Genomic DNA, 17,306 nt, shown 5'->3' with positions numbered 1-17,306 from the left:
AAATGTTGATTGAATGTGCGTTTTAGGAGTGCGACCTACCAAGTTATGCTTCACGTCTTTTATAGCAACAATCATGATGATTGGAGCAGGGAAGACGGCACCCTTTCAAATAGGTTGTAGCACACTCATGCTGAGCTGTCGAGTTCCTCGCATGAGTTGTACTATGAGGTTTGAGTTGAATTTGAGCTCCAGTCGCGAAAAGTTGAGGGTAATATTGATGTGGAGCTTACACGTGACATCATAATCGCCCAGCCATACCAATTGCTGAGGGTATCGTGGGTCAGGTACTGATCAGGATGCTGAAAGTGTCCAATGCAATCAATTGTTATAATAAAGTATCGGATGCAGAACTTCTGGGGTATATCGGTAAATTCAGTTGACAACTATCTCACAAGACAAGACGTACGCCCACTAGACTATGCTGCTGATGCTCCAGCCAACAAAGGTCCCTAAACTATCAACGCACCATTGGAGCCAACTGCCTCCAATCGGTTCACAAGCTTCTTCACGTTCGACCAGTCCTCGTTCTTCAGGCTCTCCTTACCACCGAGGCCGCTGGCAACCTCGAATACCGTCAGTGAGCCGTCAATGCCACCAGTAGCAAGACGCTTTCCATCGTTTGGCTCCCAAGCAACCTTGTTCAGACTCTTCGAGAGCATGGTTCTGCCATCCTTTCGAGAGCTGGGTGAGATCTTGGACACAGGTTCCTCGGTCTCAACTGCAATATCCCAAAGCTCCAACCAACCAGCGCCGTCAACCAGGGCGAAAATATTGGGCTTGACGGGCGACCACTTGGCGTCATACACAACATCTTCACGGACGAATTCAATTAGAGGTGAAATAGTACCATCTCCAGATCCGATGGTAGACGTAGCTGCAGGTGCTCGGACCTTCCAGAGCTTGACGCTCCAATCCAAAGATGACGATATAACCAGATCACCCAAATCCACGGGGCCCCTAGCAGGATGGAAATCCACCGACATAACGGGGGCGGTATGTCCCTTGTAGCTGATCTTCTTATCGACGCCAGCCTTAGCACCGGCACGGTCATATCGATGACAAGGGAAGATAGTACCCTCCTCACTACCCACGAGGAAGAACGTAGGATCTGTATCTGGGAAAGAGAGACATGTGGGACTCACGTCTTCGACAGCCACCTTGGCCTGACTAGGGTTCTTCAATTCGAGAAGTTCTTGGGGCTGAGCGAAGACATCCATGGTCCAACCACAAACCACACCATCGGTAGAGCAAGAGATGATGTTGTTGGCGTTTTGAGTACCGACAATGTCGACAGAGTAAATAGGGTGAGCGTGACCGTAACCTGTTAAGGGAGTCTTCTGCACCGGCGCAGCCTTGGCTCTCGTATCCCACAGCAAGACCTGGCCACTGTATGAACCACCAATGATCAAGTTGTTGTGATAGGGCGAGAACTTAGCAGTGAGAACATCCGACTGCGCAGTAAAAACGTATTCGGGACGATCTTGCATGTGCATATTCCAAACCTGGACCAAACCATCCGGTTCGTGAGGAGCTGTCGGGTTCTTGGTGTAGGAGGCGAGAAGAAGCTCGTTGAATTTGGGCGAGAAGTCAATTCCACTGATCATGCGCTTCTTAGACCACCGCTCATCGAAGAATTGAGCCACTTCTTTTATCCTGTGTCGTCCCTTGCCGCCCGTATTACCACTGTCCTCATCGTCGTCGTCTATGTCTTGGCCTTGTAGAGCGTAGTCTGTAAGAATGTCATATGTCTCTTGGTCAAGAGCCCTCTCGATAACCTTTGTAGACTTCTCAAGGAAATCGAAAAAATCGTCCGATTGCGCAATAGCATCGAGCTCTTCAGCAGTCCAGTTCCTCGAAGTTTGGTTTGCAGCTGCCCCGGAAGGAACGACACCGTCACCTAAAAATTCTTTTGTCGCTCGTAGTTCTTCTTCAACCTCTTCCCTGATCTTCTGTCGGAGTTCCTCCTCGCGATCCCGCTCTCTCCTGCTCAGCCTCTTGCTGGGCGTTGAAGTTACGGCGGGAGCATCTTCAGCCTCTGAAATGAGAGACTGTGCTCTGGTTCTGGTAGGTGTTGTCCATTCCTCCGTGGTCTGAACACCTTTGCTGTACGAGAAGACCTCCTTCACTGGGGATGGTGGGCATTCGAAGACGGTCAGGAGAGGAGCGGTACTGAGACTTGGGGGTGGCTGGGCGGGGATATGAATGTTGCTAGGTGTAGTAACTTCGGAAGGTTCGTTGCTAATCTCGCCAGCGCTAAGGACACTGTTCGGACGACTACCGCGAGGAGCGGGAGAGCCAGGCCCTCCTGTGACTGCTGAGCCAGGCCTGCTTTCACCAACAAGACTATTAATGAGGGTTTCGATCTCGCGGCGGTTATCCGCTCTTCCAGGGGTTGGTGATATCAACTGTGGCCGAGAAACGTCAACGAGGGGCACAAAGGCGGTAGAGTATCAGGGGACCAACGTCGCTAGAACTTCCTACGCTCCCACGACCTGCAGTCGCTGCATTTGCCCGAAGTTCTCTTTGGCGCTTGAGCTCAGCGAGCTTCGCCTTCTTCGCTAGAATTTCATCTCGACGTTGCTGCATTGTGGATGTTCCACAGTCGCATCGCGGGACTGCTCGATGTTGGGGAAGCTATGATATTTGGAGGTTGTAGATCGTCGATGGCTGAGCACGGTAATAAAAGATTCACTTTTCAAAACGAGTGTGCAGTGACAATGGACAAAAAACAAAACCAATGTCACGTCACAATGCTGAAGTAGAGTAGTTGTATGCACTTGTGTGGTTGTTTGTCGCGATAGAAGTTAACAGTAATGAGCTTGCGATTGGGTCCAATTGAATCCATCCATGCGCAACGGGACTGGACTCAAAGGCACTCCAGGCACTTGCACCCCCCCGAACCCCCTGCACAAGCCCGACTGAGCTCTTAAATGTTAGTGGAGTTGGTGATGATACGTAGTAAAGTCTAACTCCACGTACACTCTGACTTACTATGAGGCACAGCACGTGATCATTTTGGCCGGCTCGCTGGCTCCAGCTTGGCCGAGCTCCCCAGCCGCCAGCGGTTGGCTGGCTCTTTAGGTTGGCAGCGAATGGAAAAACTGCGACTTTTCCCGACGACTTTTCAATTCTTCACCTTAAGCCGACGCATCTAATCCCCTCGAGCCACTCCGACTGGGTCCATTGACAAGCCATTGTCGACCCCCGACTATCGTCAATACCGATCCTTTCGCTTTTCGTCCCGTCCGCCCTTTTTTTTGCGACTCTATTCCCAATGGCTTCAACCGGAGTGAACGTGCGTGTTATCCTCCCCCGATTCGGCCGCTCGACCGTCTCCCAAGCCCGAGCTCTCGACGACATCGGATTATGGAATGCGAACTTTCGAGCGGCACAATTGGGTTGAATTGTATATGGATCATGGGGACTAATTGAGTCATTTATAGGTTTTGCGGTGGTCCGCCCTCGGCCTGGGCATCTTCTACGGCTTCACCCACCAGCGAGCGATTACTGCTTCCCAAAGGGCTGAGCACGCGCAGCACGAGTACGAGAAGAAGGAGAAGCTTATCCAGCAGGCCAAGGCTGAGTTTGCTAAGAAGAAGAACCCTTCATCTGGTGATGATGGTACGTCATATCCAATGTCGCTCCAAAGCTTCTCAGGCAATTGGCAGCGGCATATCGCGCACATGCAAGCCGGCAACACTTGACTAATTGATACAAAAGTTATCACCGACCCCTCAGACCCCAAGTTCGATCTTGAGAAGCTGCTGGTGAAGGTCCAGAAGGAGAGCCCTTAAATATGTAATGATGGCGCGGGGGAACGCAAATATGGATGACAAGGGAGAGAATTGAACGATAAGAGGTTTCGGCGAAAAAGGTTACCGCTAGGGAAACAGGTCCTGATGGGGCAATAATCCGAGCCTCGAACCAGACCCGATGTATGATTGAGGATATACGTGGCGGTCCTGCATAGATGTTTCCTTAGGTCCCTGTTTAACTCTGTGTACAGGTGTACAATATATCTACTTTAGACGGCAAAACGTCAATGGTCTTGAATACTCCAGGGATTGTGTTACTTTGGCATGCGCTTCTACTTGGACGGAACAGACATAGGTTGTCTATGATATGATGTGTTACCTTGGGACTAGCTTTCTTATGTTAGGCTCGATTTGCACTACTCAGCCCACCATTCCTGAGCCAACTCACGATATACGATAAGATGATGATATTGTATCCGCATTCTGACTCTGACAACACTGGATGTTTCTGAACTCTAAGTAATACGACATGGCGACTTTCCCCTCATAGTGCTTGTCAAAATGCATAACAATCCTCTCAAGACTATCGGCGAAGAATTGGCACTGACATGTAAAACCATAGTAACATGACGTTTATCTCTCTTCTCAACTTAAATGATATCTTCTAATTATACTGTACCTTTCTGCTGTGTCACTGCACTTCATAGGTTTCTTGTGCTTGCCTTGGATTATGGCCATTTATTCATTTGTACATCATATTGTTGGGATAGACAGCTGCTGTGAGGCTTTCCGTATGGTGTTGTTGAAACTTCAATGGGAATGTTATCGTGTTAAACTGGGATTGGCACTTATGCCGTCTGACTTTAGGTACGGAAAGGTCCAAGCTTCATACAGAGGTAGTATTATGGATCTGGGTAGAAGTTCTGAAGTGGTGAAGCTCCTGACCTGGTTGATGTCAAACAGGCGGTTTGCAAAAGGGATCTTGTGATACAGAAGAGCGAAAAACAACAGCTTTGAATCTCGTGATTCAGTAAGTACCCAATGACGGGACCAGTGATCAGGTGTTATGAAGTTGATATAAGTTACATTGGGCAGTATTTCCTCGGAAAAACGACGGTTCAGGAAGGACAACTGAGGAAAGCTAACGTTTCGAATTGGCTTGGAGAATGACGGGACTGTAGCAAAAAAGATACGTACTTTTCTGTGGGAAAATAACGCCCCACTTCATGGAACCTCGACCTCCTGGTGCTTGTACCTAGCTCCCGCATTGGAAAGCGTAAAGCTCCAAGCTGTCCTTCTGGTGGAGTTGAACATCATCTCGGGTTTTGGATTCGACAAGTTGCATCAACCATTGTCGACAATTGCAGCCCATCATGACGGCAGTAACGTCAAAAAACAGCGATACGCTCGCTCTGTTAACAGGAACCAACACAAGGACTCTTCTAAGAGTTCTCATCCTTTTCTTCATCGCTGGCGCAGCTATCTCCAGTCGTCTCTTTTCTGTGATTCGTAAGTGTTTCTCCCCTCATGATGGATGCATTATGCTGTCGCTTTCGCGTCGCTTCTACTCAGAATTCTGAGGGTATCTCTAATTATCAAGATAATATTTGCTAACTCACTGGAAACAGGCTTCGAAAGCATCATTCACGAATGTCAGTTCCTCCCGCGCCACGTACTAATCGACCAGCCCATGACCGCGAGCTAACACCATGATAGTCGATCCGTGGTTTAACTTCCGTGCGACCAAGTACCTCGTGGCCAATGGATTCTACAACTTCTGGGATTGGTTTGATGACCGAACATGGCATCCTCTTGGACGAGTTACCGGAGGTACCCTCTATCCCGGTCTGATGGTGACCAGCGGCGCCATCTACCACGCTCTCCGTACGCTCACTGTCCCCGTCGATATTCGAAACATCTGCGTTCTTCTTGCCCCTGCCTTCTCTGGCTTGACCGCTTATGCCGCCTATCTCCTCACCAACGAGATGACCACAACGCCATCTGCTGGTCTCCTCGCTGCGGCCTTCATGGGAATTGCCCCTGGCTACATTTCCCGATCCGTCGCCGGTAGTTACGACAACGAAGCCATCGCCATCTTCCTCCTTGTCTTCACCTTCTACCTCTGGGTCAAGGCTCTGAAGAGGGGTTCAATGATTTGGGGTGGTCTTTGCGCCCTGTCTTACGGCTACATGGTTGCGTCGTGGGGTGGATATGCCTTCATTACATGTCTCCTCCCCGTCCATGCTTTTACTCTCATCTGCATGGGCCGCTACAGTGATCGCCTCTACCTCAGCTACACAGCCTGGTACTCTGCTGGCACGCTGGCCAGTTTCCAAATTCCTTTTGTTGGCTTCCTCGCTGTTAAGACCAACGAGCACATGCCTGCGCTTGGTATGTATACACGAATGTCCGCCATGAGCTCAAAACTAATAAAAATCCAGGTGTTTTTGGTCTCCTTCAAGTGATCGCCTTCATTCTCTTCATCAAGCGTGTCATTCCTGGTCGCCAAATCACCACCATGGCTATTGGCGCAGGTGTTTTGACTTGCTTGATTGGCTTGACCGGCCTGATTCTGCTGACCTCTCTTGGCTACATTGCACCTTGGGGCGGCCGATTCTACTCCTTGTTCGACACTGGTTATGCCAAGGTTCATATTCCCATCATTGCGTCTGTCTCGGAGCACCAGCCCACCGCCTGGCCCTCATTCTTCTTTGACATGAACTTTCTCATCTGGCTCTTCCCCGCCGGTGTCTACATGTGTTTCCAGAACCTGCGAGATGAGCATGTCTTCGTTGTCGTCTACGCCATGTTTGCAAGCTACTTCGCCGGTGTCATGGTTCGTCTCATTCTTACTCTGACCCCTGTTGTTTGCGTTGCCGCTGCTATTGCTGCTTCTCAGCTCCTTGAGACCTACATGCAAATCAACCAGCCTGAGCCTACAGCAGAGGGACAAACCGAGAGTTCCGAAAGCTCCAAGAAGAACAAGGGCTCTCTCCGCTCACTTTCAAAGCCATCTGTCGGTATCTACACTGTCATGTCCAAGGTCATTGTTGTTGGCGCTATGGTCATCTACCTGGTCATGTTCGTCACACACTGTACCTGGGTCACCTCCAACGCCTACTCATCACCTTCCGTTGTACTGGCCAGCCGTATGCCGGATGGTAGCCAGCATATCATCGACGACTACCGAGAGGCGTATCAGTGGCTTCGACAGAACACCGAGAAGGACGACAAGGTCATGTCTTGGTGGGATTACGGTTATCAGATTGGTGGCATGGCTGACCGACCTACCCTCGTCGACAACAACACTTGGAACAACACACACATTGCGACTGTCGGCAAGGCCATGAGTTCTAGCGAAGAGGTCAGCTACCCTATCATGCGCCAACACGAGGTTTCTTATGTCTTGGTTGTCTTCGGTGGTCTTATCGGCTACTCCGGAGACGACATCAACAAGTTCCTCTGGATGGTTCGCATTGCTGAAGGTATCTGGCCTGATGAGGTCAAGGAACGTAACTTCTTCACAGCTCGCGGAGAGTACAAGATCAACGAAGAAGCTACCCCAACCATGAAGAACAGTTTGATGTAAGTGTATACGTGTCCGTTCTGAAAAGTGTTTTTGAGCTGACTTTCTCCCCTTAGGTACAAGATGTCCTACTACAACTACGCAGGCATGTTCCCCCCTGGAAGAGCTGTTGATCGAGTTCGAAACACCGCTGTGCCTTCCGAGGGTCCTTCTCTTGATACACTGGAGGAGGCTTTCACTAGTGAGAACTGGATTATCCGTATCTACAAGGTCAAGGATCTGGATAACGTTGGCCGTAACCACGTCGCTGCTGGCGGCTTCAGCCGGGGACAGAAGAAGAAGAAGGCACTCAAGAAGCGAGCTGCTTCCGCCGTCCGCCTGGACTAATGCGGGTTTGATTTGTTGGAAGCGGGACAGAAAGAAAGAATACAGGGCTTTCAATGTTTCCCGCATTTAGACAAAAGTGAATTAAAGATGTATATCAATGTAAGAGATTTGCCCGTTTGAAGAAGAAAGTACGGAAACAGGAATGACTTCTTTGTCTTGACGAAATTATCGTCACCGTACGTTCTGTCCTGCATGAGTGTTTGCTGGAATACAGGATAAAAGTAAGGACGACGCAACAAAGACTCCCATAAACCGCTTATGCGGGTTTGCGTGCTTGAGAAAAAGAACGCTTCTGTTTGCATTCTAGAACAAGAGTTAAGATCATGTAATGTATGAAGCATAGCTCTGAACGCTGTGAATCTCTTTCCACCAGGTAGGTAGCCTGTTAGGCATTCACGACGCATATCTTAAGACTATAAAGTCGTATATATAGGAGTGGCTCGCTTTCTCCTTTCCATTCTCTTCTTCATTGCCATCGTCGGTACCCTCATCGTCGACTTCGCCCTTTTGACTTTTGTGATATTCTCTACCTCGTCAACGGATCAACCTAGAGATACAGGAAGGGACTTAAGCGACCTCGAAGAACATCAGAATCCATAGAGCACTTTTAAAGAAAGATCCAGGGGTAGGTCTGCTTGACTTCATGTGCAGGACGAGTGATGTCAAGGCTGACATCTTGTTGTAGAGTACACTGTTTACGAGTCAATTACTTTTCCACAGACGGAGTTTGATCACTATATAGTGGCAGGGAATCTGTCGCTTACGGTTGCCCGAATCTTTGCCTATCTGCCAGCTGCAACATCGAGTGGCAGTTCTCGCCAGCTGCCAACGGCCGCGCAACTCGCAAAGCATCCGACTTTCCCACGCAGACGCACAAAATTAAAGAAAGAGGCGAAAATAAACCGAACGAATTATTTCTGTGCTCTTGCGCAAGAATCTCGCTTGATCTGCGCGCCTTTTCCCCGGCCTGACGCCTTTCTCATTTTCACACCTCCACCCACACTCCTTCCAGATTATTGTTCTATATACCATAATCACCAACTCCTTTATTGTTTGCCTCTTCTACCCCAGATTCGCGATCGAGGTTGGGCAGTGAATCTTTTGTCACTCTTCATTCACGCGCCGTATTTTGGCACCGGCACCATGGGCCTCTTCAGCAAGTCCCTGCGGCGCCGCCGCCATCGAGCAGGCCCAGAGGTCGACCTTTTGAGCGCCGCTTTTGGTCTCCCATTTCATCGCGGCATGAAGCCTGCATGCAACAAGAGTCCTGCTCGTATGAAGGTTGTTTATGCATCTGACACTGATTCCAGCGACGAATCCGAGTCTGATGAACCATACTCTTCATCCTCTGAGGACGAACGCGGACGACAACAGCATCGTGGCCGAAACCTCTCAAAAAGACCTCTCACGCCTCACAGGATTGCTACTGCGTCTCCCAGTTCTTCAAAGAAGAGCCCTGCACGAAAGAAGCAACATCGCCGACGTCACTCGGGAGGTTCATCTCGATGCAGCCCTCGGAAGTCGACTCGTTCTCGAACCTCTCACTCAACTTCTCGTCGATCAAACGTTAGCAGCATGACTACTCATCCGCCTATTCCTCTTGTACAAAGTTCTGCAACATTCCCGCCTCGCATTCCTGTTCATTTGTCGAAACCGCCTTGTAATATTGTTCAGTCCAAATCATTGCCTATTCCCACTCTGAGCCACGCTTTTGGAGTTCCAGTATGCCAGCCTATGCCTCAGCAACAGGTATACTACCATAACCCGATCAGCTTCGGGCAACCGCAGCCAACCCCTATGGTTCGAGTTCAGACACCTCAATTTATTAATCCAGTCATGCCTCTGCATGTCGTGGCACAACCACCTGGCCTGGCGACAGTTCCAGTGACTTCTACAACCCCTGACAACAACGTGATCTCGTCAGAGAGATGCAACACAAGCACCCCTAAGCCAGAGTCTCAAGCCACTGGGGCATCTAACCCTTGGGCTAAAGATATACAGCGACTGCAGAAACATATCGATGCCAAGATGGCTGATCTATCCTCGGAGCCTGACAGCAGAGTCCTACGCCGCGACCTTCGCCGCCTCCAGGACCGACTCAACGCGACCTTGAACAAAGCTATCACGCACAGCAAGATGCACGCTAAGAAGCCGTCACTCGGGTCGGTTAGCAGTTTTTCGCAGTCGACCCTCGGTAAGAACACTCCAGGCGGTATTGAAACCACACCTGTTCATGGTGCTATCGTACCCATGAGCACAATTGCGGACAATCAGCAGCGACGATACCACGCCCAACAGGCCAAGAGTCCTCAACGTATCCCACGCCACCATGTCTGCTCAGGATGCGGGAATGTTCGCTCGCAGCAATTCCATAAGCGATGGCCCCTGGACAACACGAAGAAATCTCCCAAGATCAGCTACTGCGAGAGCTGTCGGGAAGAGATGTACAACCGAGGTATTGTCCAGAAGTACCACTTTTGCTTCAACTGTGGAGGTGCGAGATCCATGGCATTCCATAGAGAGCACCCGGTACTGCCAGGCGAGCCCATCTTCGTCAACTATTGTGGCTCATGCACCGAAGAATTCAAAGTCTATGAGAGCCTTCCGGACACTTCTGTTGTCAATATTGTGAGTTTCCGATAATAATTATTCTGGTCCTTTACTAATGCATTGAAGGTCGCACCAAGAGTCGACGCATATATGGAAGTGTCAACTCCCTCTGACTCGGAAGAAGACTTGGGTTCTCTTATTGTCAATCGTCATCAACACTGCAAAAACGACAAAGACAAGATCCGCAGCGAAAAGCGACACGAAGCCAAGTCTAAGCCTAAGCAACGCGATTCGAGCGTCGAAACACCTCGTGGAAGACGACGAGAGCCGCGTACCCCTAGAGTCACCGTCGTTACATCCAATGATGACTTGGTGTCTCCTGAATCCCCATACTGTCCTTCGCGAAGCACTAGTTCTTCTGACCGTCGAGCAGAGCGGAAGTCGTCTGGGCAATTCAGCTCAGACTCTAGTACTGACATGGAGGAAGTGAAGGTAAATGGAAACTACCAGTCTCCTTACGTCGAGGATTCCTCGTCGAGCCATCACTCAAGAGTAGCTACCCCGACTCCCAGCCTTCGTTCCAAGAAGAGAGATCTAAAGGTCGAGCCCAAAGCTCATGAGTCCCGCAAAGATTTACCAGCTGATTTCGTGCTTAAATCTGCACTGGCGGGTGGTGAGCGATCTTCTTCGGATGGATCTAGGAAAGCCCGAGCTGAGACATCAGAGGGGTCGCCTACAGTTCGTGAAAATTCTCTCGACTCTGACCGTTCTGACCCAAGTTCGTCCAAGTCCTCTGGTAGCAAAACTGTCAGATTCAAGCAGTCTGTCGACATTCGTACAGCCTTGCCGCACGACGGGGATGACTTCTCGGAGTCTGAAAGTCCTAGGTACCCTCATGCCCCGGGGTCTCCTCTCATCTCTCGCAAGACGCCTGCGCCTCACAATACTCGAGAAACTAACGACAAATATTTGCACCCACACTACGGCCAACCCTCGATGGCAGCCCCGGGCTTTCACCGTGAACACTTGCACGTGCCGGATAGCTATCCTGGGACACCCTCAATGGGCTTTTCTAAGGGGGCGTTCAGTAAGGACTTTGATGGCAACGGGCATTGGGATACTTTCTCAAGCCCTGGATACTCTTATGTAGACCAGTATTCGGAGAACTCTTTCCGTAGCTATTACGGCGCTGATGACGACTTCGAAACATCAACACCTCGACCTTACAACTATGATCAGTACAGAGAATCGAGCACCTCTCTCCCATCGCGCCTTTCTCCCGGAAGCATATTTTCTTCCTTCTTCAAGAAGGACAAGGCATCTTCAGTTCCTCCGGGTAACCGAGCAAGCCCACGCACTTCTGGTCACGACTTCAACGAGACTGCCAGAGACAATTAGGAACGCTTTGGCCCTCGCAGTTTCACCGACAGCCAGACCACTCCTTGCCCTCAGCGATCTCAGTGTTCCTCCAACATCTATACTTCGTTTACAGAACCTGAGTTGCATAGCTGCACAGACCAAGGGTCAGCTACTGAGACAGGCAGTGGTGTAGCTGCAAACAATCCTTATTACACACCCCGCAAGCACAGTCATCCCGAAACTTCTTACTGCGGTTCTCCTACCCGATCTGAGAAGTCGTTCAAGTGTGACCACGAGTCGTCTTCATCCACAGAGTCTGATAAACTTATCTGGAAGAATGCCTTCAACCCTATCCCAACTGTTGAAGAGCCAGGAACTATCGGCGATTCTTCCCCTGAAAGCCCTACAGACCTGCTTGGTAAGTAACATGCAAACCCGTTTGTACAAATCATGTCACTGACATCAACCTTTGCAGAGTTTAATGTTATCATCGATTTTGCTTCTCCAGTCAGTCGTGATGTTGATCTGGAATCATTGGAGTCACACTCCAGCACGTCGGACAACTCGACCGACAACACGCATTATCAAATGCGAGAATAATTATTTTGATCAGCAAGTATGTCCGGGGCATTCTCTACGCAAGCATTCCTACTGTTACGTTGCCACACTTCCACCCGAAAGCCTTGTCACGAGGCTTTCTATTGAAACACGACCGTGGTCACGAATACTTTTACGATTGTACGAACGTTGAATGAATGAAGATCGAGCCTCTGGATGGAAAGCTCTGGATTATGACAAGTCGGTCGACAGGAAAAGGACTGTCAGAGGCATGATAATGAGTCGATATGAAGGGTAATGGTTGTACGGCCTGGCTTTTTCTTGGAACGAATGATTGCTACGTTGTATTATTAGACGAAATGATTGAATGAGTAATGTGTATAGGAATGATGATATACAAAATGCTATCCAGAAACCCGGTGCCATGCTCTTGGGATGTGAGTAGTCTACAGCTGTATTGTTTATCACAGTCGAACACGAACGTGTGGAATCGTAGTCAACATTTAACAGTATAATGATGCCTTTTTGTGTAATTTCTGCTTTTCCCGAATGTACGTTCCCAAGATGCCGTGATAAGAGGGACCATCCCGTCTAGACAAGCCCTCCATTTCGCCTGAACCATCACGAACGTCGCTAAAAAAGAAAAAGAAAAAGAAAAGAATATCACTTGAGTGACCTGCAGAGCCAGCAATCCTTCGTTTCAAAGCCCGTATGTCTGTCAAACGTCAAGGACAATATAAAGAAATAGAATCATTGCTCCATCTTCCCAATTTCCGGGCGCCAGCTTAGCGTCTGAAGCTTTAAAAGAAACAAAATGCCTTTCTAGTGCATTGTACATATGTATGCATGCGGATGTCGGATTACTGAATTTGAAAACTGTTTTCCTGGCCAGGGCTTATGCGAGGCAATGGTACTCCGAGGAAATGGCTCGTTAGGGGCGCGCTGGTGGTCGAAGCCATGCGTGATAAAGGGATCTGCTTCGAGCTAAAATATGAGAGAGCTTCTTGTCGTTTCATCTCAAAAGCTTGACTCCGTGCTCGTTCTCTGTCGATGTTCTCTGCGCGTTCTTGTAAATCAGCACTGATTGCTTCTTCTCGCTTCTTTTTCTCTATGGTATCCTTAATTCGTTTCTCTGCCTTCTGGCAAGCGGCATCTAGCTTCTGCGCCAGTGGTCTAGGTGCGAGTTCCAAAGCCTTTTTCTCGCCACGCGTCTGAGAAGAAGCACCCCAGAAACATTGAAAGTTAAGCTGTGTTTGCTTGCCATTTCTGTCCCCGGACCCCCAGATCGTTAAGATATCACCAGTGTGGACACGAGTCCAGTGATGTGAAGGGCCGCTGTGGTTTTTAGGATCAGATGAGGGAAGCTGATAGCCATTGATGTTGATACCGACGGAAGCTTTTGTCGAGATATAGAAACTATACTCATTTGGGTCCCCTGAATCCCGAAGCCAAGGAGGAGACACTTTCGACGGGTCTCTTGAAGGATCAAAGCTGTCGTCATCTTTCCATAGTAATAGCTTGAAAGCATATTTAGGTACTCGAGACTCGTAAATGTCGCCGAACTGTTCAGTATTCGCTGGGCCACGACCAAAGGAGACCAAAGTGTCGGTGATAGGGATACTAATGCCAGAGACGCATGAATCGGGGTGAGAATCAACGACGCCAACGAGCCTCTTATTAGGGTCTGGCTCTTGAACAGGGACGATGATCTGCGTGTGCGTGGTAGGCATTGTGTCAGGAATTTGCGAGTCTTCTGGAGGAGCAGCGGTAGGGGGGTACTCAATGGCCCCGTCTGTCGTGCCCTGAGGTGTTCGGGAGCTCCGTCTCGTCTCACTAATTTGCGTTCCAGCCTTTGACACTGGAGAGAAATACTTCATTGCAAGATCCCATAACGGACTCCTACCCGGTGCAAATTTCTCGTCCCGGGTTTTTGCTGCCTGCTGAAAAGCCTTGTGTTGAAGATGGGTTAACTCCGGGTAGTTGAAGTGCCATGTCTTCTTGTCTTGCTCCCAGAAGCACGTCTTGTTGTAAGGTTGGTCAATTTGGCGTCCTGACGGCCTTCCAGCTGGAGGGACCTGAACCAATAGTTGATACTCTTCAACTACCTCATCTGCCAGGTCTTCAACGTTACTCTCAGACTTTAGTCTTTTCATTGTAGGTTTTCCGCGCGGCGTGCTCTCCTCGATCTCATCACTAGTGTCGTGGGAAGGGGGCTTGCGTTTGCTGGTGTTGAATTCTGAAGATTGCAACGAGAATTGGGAAGCTCCAAGAAATTGCACACTGGGTTCATCGCCGCCCAGACTTTGCGATGCCACATTCTCAACGAGACTTTGAAGTTGATCCTCCGATTGCTTTTGAACCATAGAAGCATTATTCTGACGGTATGTTCGGCGATTCCTACTCCGGGGTGTAGCATCTTCGTCTGACTGGTAAGCCTCATCTTCATCCTGATTCGGAATCTCAGTTTCACCTGTGCTAGCGTTGCTCTCTTCAAGGTTGAGGTACTCGTCTGGGATTACACCAGAACTGCCAATGGCGGAGGCACCAACTTCTCCGAAAAGCTTGGGTCTGTTTGTTTCTGGCAGCACTGCGGTAGTTTCCTTCTCAGATTCCTCACCCATGGAGTCGCTAACTCTGTCTTCCTCGTAGTGCCGGGCCTGCAGCTGAGAGAAGTTATCAAACATGTCGTCGTCCGAAATCTCGTCGAAAGATTGAGATGCGTTGATCACTGACTCCTGGCCGGTATACCAAGGGTGACTTTCGAGTTCTTCCACTGTCGCTCGATTTTCTGGACGTCTTTCGAGCATTCTGCAGAGAAAGTCGATAGCTTGGTCTGACACTTCGTTTCTTTGCAAGGGAGAGATGTTCAACCGGGTAGTCATGATCTTGTGTAACAGCTCAGAGTAGCTGATGCCGCTCTTAACTGGATAAGGGGGTGATGCGGTCAGAGCATAGAACAGCACACCGCCCAAAGACCAGATGTCAACAGCGTGGTTGTACCTCTGACCGGGAGGACGTCGCATCTTCTTACCCCGGCTACGTACTCCATTGTCATCATACTCGGCATACTCTGTATAAACCTCAGGGGCACAGTACAGTAAAGTACCACAGAATGTTCGCAAGAAAGTCTGTTCACTGTCCACCATTTTTGACAGACCAAAGTCGGTAAGTTTGAGATCAATAGGATTGAGAGAGTTGATGAGGATGTTGTCTGGCTTGACATCGCGATGAGTAATATTGTTGGCGTGGAGGTATCCCAAGGCACTTAGGAGCTGTCCTGACATGGTCCGGACAACATCTTCTCTGATGGCCTTGTGGTCTGAGATAAGTTTACCCAAGTCGCCACCAGGGACGAACTCCATGATAATGATAAGCAATCGATCATCCCATTCGAAATGCTCCATATAGCGAACGATATGAGGCTGTGAAACAGACGTTAGAAACCATGGGAGTGAGTCTGATATGTTACAAGACTTACATGTTGAACCTTCTGCATGATTTTCATCTCATTCTCGACTTTTTGGTCAAGCACACCGTTCTTTATAAAACGACGCTTCTCGATTTCCTTGGCAGCATACGGCAGTCCGTCATATTTAGAAGTGACCCTGTGGACGACCGCGAACGCACCTTTTCCGATGGACCCGATTCGATTGTACTTACCAGATCCTGTCCATTCACGGTTGCCCTCTCGTCTCTTGTTTGATTTATGAGACGGGGGCGGGGTGACTTCGTCCGTCTCTTCTCTCTTAAATTGGTTCTGGGCCGGAAGTTTGAAGAGATCAACATGTCCACCGGGTCCAGGGGTGATGGTATCATTTGTGCGCTTCATTCCGTGACGAGTAAAGAAGGCTTCCACTTTGTCGGTATATGCTTGATCGTACTCATTATCACGCCGTGGTATCCGGACCCTGAAAGTCAAGTCTCTAGCTTCTTGGTGGAGGTATACCCGGATGATCGAGCCAGAACTGAGAACCCATCTCAAAGTGGGCGGATCAGTCCTTCCTTTAGCTGTAGGATTGGAAGTCAAGTGATTGCCATCAACTATGGTACCATTTGTTGACTGATCCTCAATCATGACAGTGCCATACTCGTTGACATATATTCGAAAATGGATGTTGCTGACTCGTTTCAGGGGATCGTTTACAAATACAACATCGCATCGCATCGGGTTGCGACCAAAGACGAAGCCAGCAGTCGGGTTCTTGAGTTGCGACGACAGTCTGAGGATAATAGCATGACTGCCGTTGCCTTCTGGGTTGGCGAGGAATCGGCCAGCCTGGTCTTCGAGGGCATAGTCGGGTTCGACACCGTCCGCTTCGTTTTTGCCAATGATATGAGGGGAGTTTTCGTCCACCAGACGTTCGAGTTCGATGCGGGCCGATTCTGAATGTGGATAGAGGACGCATATTATATCGGAGATGTCGTCGTCTGAGAAGCCCGAGTTTTGCTTGCCGATACGGCGCGGGTCAATGACATTTTGCGTCGCTTCCGTGAGGAGGTCAGCGCAGGCAGAGAAGAGGGTGGACAGGACAGAGGAAGCCTACCTTGCGTTGGCTCGTCGCCGTCCATTGGGAGCGACCTAAGCAGCCTACGCCGCGAAGCAATACAAGACTGCCGTCGTGAAGTTTAACAAAAGCCAATGCCAGGCAGAGTATTCAGCTTATAAGAATTCGAGGCGATCGCGGGCGCAAACGCTACAAGTTGGAAAGTCCTACTTTAGATACAGGTTGGGGTAACTTTTCGATATCGTGGGAGAACCGAACGGATGTTTGAATGTCTCGGTGCAGTTGAGTCGCAAAGCGGGCTTAACAGCGTGAATCTAGTGAATATGCAAAAAGTAAATAAAAGAGGAGGTTGAAGAATCAAGAATCAAGAGTCCAGAGAGAGGGGGACAAGATGGAAAAAGCAACGACAAGGGACTATTGAGGTTCAAGTAGTGTGACTAGGTAGGTAGATTGGATGGCAGGGACGAGGGACGTCACGACAAACAATTCCTCCCCTCGAGGAAACTGGAACAGCTGCCTCTGGTTGGTTGACAGCGATCGGAACCTGGTCTAACAGCGGTCTCTAGCCTATCCCATGGCCAATTGCCTGTGAATTAGGCACCCTCTAGCGATCGGTTCCAGGCTGCTAAATCCCGAGCGCGCCCATGGGCATGGGCATCCACGTCC

At 49.5% G+C, this 17,306-nt stretch overlaps 5 protein-coding genes across 5 annotated transcripts; 3 read left to right on the top strand and 2 right to left on the bottom strand.

Annotated features, from left to right (window-relative positions):
• Nucleotides 1-305: 305 nt before the first annotated feature.
• B0J16DRAFT_278016 (WD40-repeat-containing domain protein) lies at nucleotides 306-3,063 on the bottom strand. The gene is made up of 2 exons (XM_046123823.1): nucleotides 2,464-3,063; nucleotides 306-2,405 (listed from the first exon to the last, which is right to left on the bottom strand). Exons 1-2 carry the CDS (start codon nucleotides 2,584-2,586, stop codon nucleotides 450-452), a joined length of 2,079 nt encoding a protein of 692 aa, XP_045988638.1. The 5' UTR covers nucleotides 2,587-3,063; the 3' UTR covers nucleotides 306-449.
• Nucleotides 2,955-4,140, top strand: B0J16DRAFT_10868 (ATP synthase E chain-domain-containing protein). Its single transcript, XM_046121400.1, has 3 exons — nucleotides 2,955-3,295; nucleotides 3,444-3,621; nucleotides 3,721-4,140. Exons 1-3 carry the CDS (start codon nucleotides 3,275-3,277, stop codon nucleotides 3,792-3,794), a joined length of 273 nt encoding a protein of 90 aa, XP_045988637.1. The 5' UTR covers nucleotides 2,955-3,274; the 3' UTR covers nucleotides 3,795-4,140.
• Nucleotides 4,141-5,043: 903 nt separating this feature from the next.
• Nucleotides 5,044-7,867, top strand: B0J16DRAFT_359535 (Oligosaccharyl transferase STT3 subunit-domain-containing protein). The gene is made up of 5 exons (XM_046129657.1): nucleotides 5,044-5,264; nucleotides 5,384-5,407; nucleotides 5,472-6,146; nucleotides 6,197-7,340; nucleotides 7,398-7,867. The coding sequence occupies exons 1-5, from the start codon at nucleotides 5,129-5,131 to the stop codon at nucleotides 7,666-7,668; spliced, it is 2,250 nt and encodes a 749-aa protein (XP_045988636.1). The 5' UTR covers nucleotides 5,044-5,128; the 3' UTR covers nucleotides 7,669-7,867.
• Nucleotides 7,868-8,811: 944 nt separating this feature from the next.
• B0J16DRAFT_258529 (uncharacterized protein) lies at nucleotides 8,812-11,616 on the top strand (the record flags this gene model as incomplete). Its single annotated transcript, XM_046123190.1, has 2 exons — nucleotides 8,812-10,296; nucleotides 10,345-11,616. The coding sequence occupies 2 exons, from the start codon at nucleotides 8,812-8,814 to the stop codon at nucleotides 11,614-11,616; spliced, it is 2,757 nt and encodes a 918-aa protein (XP_045988635.1).
• Nucleotides 11,617-12,778: 1,162 nt separating this feature from the next.
• B0J16DRAFT_10821 (uncharacterized protein) lies at nucleotides 12,779-16,955 on the bottom strand. Its single transcript, XM_046121393.1, has 3 exons — nucleotides 16,680-16,955; nucleotides 15,614-16,620; nucleotides 12,779-15,557 (listed from the first exon to the last, which is right to left on the bottom strand). Exons 1-3 carry the CDS (start codon nucleotides 16,702-16,704, stop codon nucleotides 12,996-12,998), a joined length of 3,594 nt encoding a protein of 1,197 aa, XP_045988634.1. The 5' UTR covers nucleotides 16,705-16,955; the 3' UTR covers nucleotides 12,779-12,995.
• Between the last annotated feature and the right edge of the window lie 351 nt (nucleotides 16,956-17,306).

This window comes from Fusarium flagelliforme (assembly GCF_020744385.1).
Source record: "Fusarium flagelliforme strain FIESC 12 MPI-CAGE-AA-0113 chromosome Unknown B0J16scaffold_1, whole genome shotgun sequence".
NCBI lineage: Eukaryota > Fungi > Ascomycota > Sordariomycetes > Hypocreales > Nectriaceae > Fusarium > Fusarium flagelliforme.
This window is presented reverse-complemented; position numbering and strand designations above follow the sequence as displayed.